At 33.0% G+C, this 5,725-nt stretch overlaps 1 protein-coding gene across 1 annotated transcript; it reads left to right on the forward strand.

Annotated features, from left to right (window-relative positions):
• The first annotated feature begins 4,126 nt into the window (after positions 1–4,126).
• Positions 4,127–5,725, forward strand: LOC128233046 (protein ABHD15-like). Its single transcript, XM_052946912.1, has one exon. It carries the CDS (start codon positions 4,526–4,528, stop codon positions 5,711–5,713), a length of 1,188 nt encoding a protein of 395 aa, XP_052802872.1. The 5' UTR covers positions 4,127–4,525; the 3' UTR covers positions 5,714–5,725.

A 5,725-nucleotide genomic window follows, 5' to 3' on the forward strand; every position in this document is an offset into this window, starting at 1 on the left:
AACTAGCGTGGCATTTACTCTTCTGGAAAACAAACATTTTAAAGCGAAACAGACTGGTCTCTGACAGTAAGATGACTGTATATTAACTTACTATAAAAACACGCGTACATGCAGTCTTAAACTAAGAAGAATGGTTAAAATCCAATGAGTATCCACATTTGTTTTGCTAACACATTTGACCTTCCAAATTTTCATTCTATAAATAGCGGCGTAGTAATTTGGTTAAAATAAAAAGTGTTTTATAGCAAATGAATTGATGATTCAGAAATAATGTTACGTGAATATTTTTATTTTTATTTTACCTGACGAGACTTTCTTCCATGTGCGAAACACTTAAATAATATTTGTGGTTGGAAAATACGACGTCGATAACTAAACAAACTATCGTGTTTTTTTTGTGTGTGTTTTTTTATTTGCTTTTCTCCTGAAACCCGAAAAGCATAATATCACTGACGCCAATACGAGGTTCTGCCCAAAGCCTATTTGGTTCTATGAGAAAGATAAATGCTGAACTCCGTTCACAGTGTTTCCAATAATCCAATAGAGATATACTATAGCGATCGTCAGATACCGGCCGCTGACAGTGTGCGTATGGGAACTCTATAGATAAAACCATACGATCAAAGGAAGACCGCGGATATGATTGTTTAGATATTCAATATCTGCATTAATGGGAATTAACTTGAGGTAACAATACAATGTAAGTACATGAGATACATTTTAATCATTTTCATTATTTTGTTAGAACAATGGGATTTTTTTTTAAATTATTGGATCCCACAATGTCGAATATTCTATATAACTAATTTCTCACTGGCATCCTTTTTTGGCACTCTCCTGTTACAAATGAAGAGTAACAGAATTGATCACGCGGTATCCGAAGATAAACTAAATACCGAAGACGGGCGAATAATAGAAGCAGATGTTGTCGAAAATTATTTGGAAAGTCTATTAAAAGCTTAACTAAATTACTTATTACGATACTCATTTTGGATTTTTGTCGACACAGGTTGGAAAAATAAACAGTGGCAAGTTCTTTCTGCGTGATATCATTTTTGGAAAATGATGTTAAATTGAATTCATCTAAGCTTTTTTCTGAAACTCATTGGTACATGGTTTTGGCATTTAGATTAAATGATTTTGATGCTTTTCAACCGATTGTTTTAGTGGAAAAAGGTATTATTAATATTCGATGTACGTTGGTTAATAACAGACTTCTTTTTAGGTTCTTTTCAATATATGTTACAACTAAAAAGCATAAATAATGGGAAATCTAGCGAACGTAAATAAACCATTCACAATTCATTCAATATAATTTGGAGGTACAGAAAATAATTCATTTAAGAGCAAGTTAAACAAACCAGCATTATCAATTCACGAATTATCGTCAAATGCCGTTTTACCGGTTACAACCGGCGTATCAGAATTGTGCATGTCATAGTTTATCTTCAATAAATGCAAAGACAATTTCGCTGATTGTCAGGAAAAAATATTTGAAAAACTTACTATATAGATTACCGTGTCAGAAAATAATGTTATGCATGTTTTTACTATAATAAACAATAATCAATCGGATTTATGTTTGGCATTTATTCTCAAACAATCAGTGAAACAGAACAAAAATACAGAAAGACAGAAAAACTAAAAAAATATTTAAATAAAATTCGATTTCAAAACCTCAAAATACTGAGATCTATTTCCCTGAATACTATGTCAACATGAAACTCAAGACTTCATGTTCGCTTTCATTATATTTCATATCAGTCTTTTAATGTGCCTATTCATTACTGATTAAACAAACGAAGTATGTTTTTTTGTAACTATAGACTCCATTAGCAAATATTTACACCCCAACTTCCATTCCTTCGGACTTCACTTTGACCAGCCAAATTGAATTCATACCCCGATAATGACATCAATCCCGCTATTTATTCCTTAAATCTATTTTATACAAAAGGTAGACAATTGCATTGATATATTTCAATGCTCTCAGTTTGTTTACATTGTAGATTGTCCATGTGAAATCAGCAAATTCAATATTGCATTAACATTTTCATTACATTAATCCCCAAGCAAACGTTATAATGAACATCAATAATTAAAGTGTCTGGCTGCTCGGTGTTATATTGCTTCATATGATTGTAATTTAACAACATAAGCAACAGGTTTTCTATTATAGATAGATGTGGACTTAGGTTCAAATTTACACTGTAAAAAGACATTTTAGCTTGCATGTAATTGTAATGGTATTATGGGTATTATCATAGCATTCTTGACGTGCTTTGATCAATGCTCGTTGTAGTTACATTATTTGTACTTATATTTAATATGGCAATGTGCTTGGGTGCAGCAAGTTTTAACCAATTTGTTCACTTGTATCAATCATTATAGAAATATCCATTAATATGGGTTTTTAACGATTTAGCGGATATATTCTCATGAATTAAAAACAGACTCAGATTAAACAATTATTAACATTTTATTTTTATAAAATTGATGTCAACTCTGAGGCAAGGTCGATTCAAAATAAGACCTATTCGAGAGGTTGGTTAAACGATAATGTTTAGGTAAAATACATTTCAAACACCTTTTAAATATTGTGTGAATTTGTTAAAAAAAAATCAATTTTAAACTTTTAAAATCAATCATAAGTTTGAACAATGATCATTTCTGTTTATCAATATCGTTCTTCTCTTTGCCGAATCATCATTGAACGATGAAATAGTTTTGACGTATATAATCTACCAATATGAGAACGCTATCTGATTCAAAATAAATTCTGAAGTCCCCGACAAAACGTATGCATATATCCATTCCGAATACGAATGTATAAATTTGAAATTTGTGAATACTTTCAGACTGCCGAAAAGCCAACAACGGAATGAAACATTCAATACCTCTGCCTATGATTGCAAGAGAGACACCTGATATCGCTGACGCAAATGGTATTGTCTGTCCAAGAAGTAACAGTTTCCAAGTATCAGCTCCAGCTTATAGAACGCTGACTTTGAGACACAGATGCCTTTAGACACCTAAAAAGTTCGTACAATCGGAATGTCAGTTTCTAAAAATAATAGAAATTTTCAGCGTTTTGTTCAAAAACGCCTACGGACCTAAAGAACGGATATGTAATCAAGCGGTTACTAATTAATGCTATAATATAATGAAACGATCAGGGGAAGTTTCATCAATACTTGAAGATATTGCGAACTGAAAGTGCAACAATTACAAACGATAAATGGATTAGGTTGACAAATCAAGCAGAACCGTTAAAAAGAAAATAAGGTATCCTTACGGACACTTGCCAAGCATGACATAAAATTCATGTGTGTTCTTAAATTAAGATATTATTAGCTGTCATGCTGGATTTCCTTCGGTGAACGAAACACCAAATACTTGTGACAATTATTTTTACTTGTAAATGATGGAATTTAAATACGTGTACATTTTCACTGAACACTGCGATTAGCACATAAATATATATGTGTGTGTGTGTAAAAAGGTAATAAAGTAAAACGTGAAAATCAAGGGATAGCTTTACCACTTATGACATGAACAACCATTATGCCACTATTGGAACCTCAATGAATAAGGGAAGGCATGTGCCGAACAATATATACCGTATCACATCGAAAATAAATGAGATTTCAATGCAAGATATCCGAACTCTTAAGCATTTGCACTAAGATTATATTAAAAAAAAACATAACTTTATATGCGTGAATAATGTGATCATAAAATGGTTCATTAAGCTCAACAACGTATAACAAAGTAAGCTTTCATAGTATGTCGGATGCTCCATTGATCTGAAAAGTCATCAAGAGAATCGAAAACATATTAATCTATGTTAAACTGACATTTGTGAAAGTATTGGAGAAGACAAAAACATTTATAGAATTTGTGTATTTGGGGTACACGAAAATAGTGGAAAAATCACTTAACTATAGAACACTGAGTATTTTTCTTTTTAGGGGAAAGACGGATATAATATGTTAATAGACTAATTATTTTTGTCTTTTCGTAACAAACAATTGTTTACGATGCAGAAGATGTTTATATCGGATAAATGAATTTCGTTTACCAACCCGAAAACGTTTAAACTGGATTACTTCCGTGATTGATTGACTTTGCAGAAATTCTCAAAGTGGATTATTGTGATGCCTGAATCAATTATTGTGTTTGTCATGTGAATACACTTGGTTTAAGGTTTTGCAGTACTTCAGTTTTTTTGCGTTTAGAAACACACACTGCTTTAACTCACATTTTGATAATATTGAACACAAACATACGTAGTAAGTTATTAAACGACGATGGTGACGGGAAAAATCACCGGCATTTAAAGGATATTGCATCAATTCCTATAAATATTTTATTTAAATTCTACAAAAACAAACAGTAAAAGAAACCGATATGAAGAAAAGAAAGGCGTTCATCATAATTAATATGAATAACTTATAATGTGCAAATAAAAACGAATCAGACGACCTGAAAAGCAAACATACTTGATACAGTTGGATCCACAGTTATGTTTTTTGCTGTGTACTCAACTGTGACGTCCTTGCCATTCTGCGTAGCCGTGTTTGGCACATTAGTGGTCAGTGCTTTCATTTACGTCAAGTCTTTTATGACACTACCATCAACCATTCCAAAACTGTATTTCAAAGAATCAGCATTGGCGTCGCATCTTCTCAAGCGATGCAGACTAATGAACCGTAACTTCGATCCGCCTTGGTATCTACGAAACGCGCACATCCAAACGATACTTTCGTTTATTCTCACACATACCTCAACTGAATTTGAAAGGGAATATCTACAAATGCGTGATCGAGGAGTCGTAGCGCTTGACTGGGCTCTTCATGTTTCTGTTCATAAGAAAAAGCGTTGTTCTGTGTTAATAATACTTCCGGGATTAACCGCTACCTCGGTCAACGTTTCAAACCTGTGTAGTTTAGCTGCTAACAAAGGTTATAGGCCTGTTGTGTTTAACCAACGAGGATTCGGAAATTCAGTGTTAACTACTCCGAAGATACTGAGCAACGGGGATCCGCACGATTTACGCCAAGTTGTAAAATATATACATAGTCGATACCCAAAAGCGTTAGTTACAATGGTTGGATTAGGAACGGGTTGTTCGCTTTTACTGTCATATCTTGGAGAATTCGGTTCATCGGCAAACATTTGTGCTGCAGTGTGTATATCGGCGTGCTTTGACAACTCCGGGAAGTTTTCGAAAGGCGTTCAAGGAATATATGACATATTATATTTGTTGTCATTGAAAATTACGTTATGTGAACATTCAAATTCACTTTCAAAGTATATCGATTTTAATGAGTTGCTCAAATGCTGGTCATTTCGACATTTTGATGAGCTTATGTATTCAAAGTTATATAACTTTTCAAATGTAGATGACTTTTGGGACCGCAATAATCCTTTGAGAGATGTGGATGAGATATCAGTTCCTTTATTATTTATCAATAGCTTAGATGATCCGTTTTATTCCAAAATAAGCATTCCATACGACCTCTGCAAGTACTATCCACATTTTCTGATTGTGTGTACTAGTAAAGGTGGACATTGTGGATTTATTGACGACCCTTGTGATGTAAGTTGGGCGGATAAACTAGCACTGGATTACTTAGACACTGTATTAGAGTTTACAAATAAGGGTCATACTATTAATTATGGAAAATGTGGCGTCAGATCTACTATTTAAGTAATTTCTTGA

Source organism: Mya arenaria, chromosome 4 (genome assembly GCF_026914265.1).
Source record: "Mya arenaria isolate MELC-2E11 chromosome 4, ASM2691426v1".
Taxonomy (NCBI): domain Eukaryota; kingdom Metazoa; phylum Mollusca; class Bivalvia; order Myida; family Myidae; genus Mya; species Mya arenaria.

What these genes read in the sequence shown, in the direction of transcription:
- LOC128233046 (XM_052946912.1), top strand. Translation starts at nt 4,526, where the DNA reads ATGTTTTTTGCTGTGTACTCAACTGTGACGTCCTTGCCATTCTGCGTA.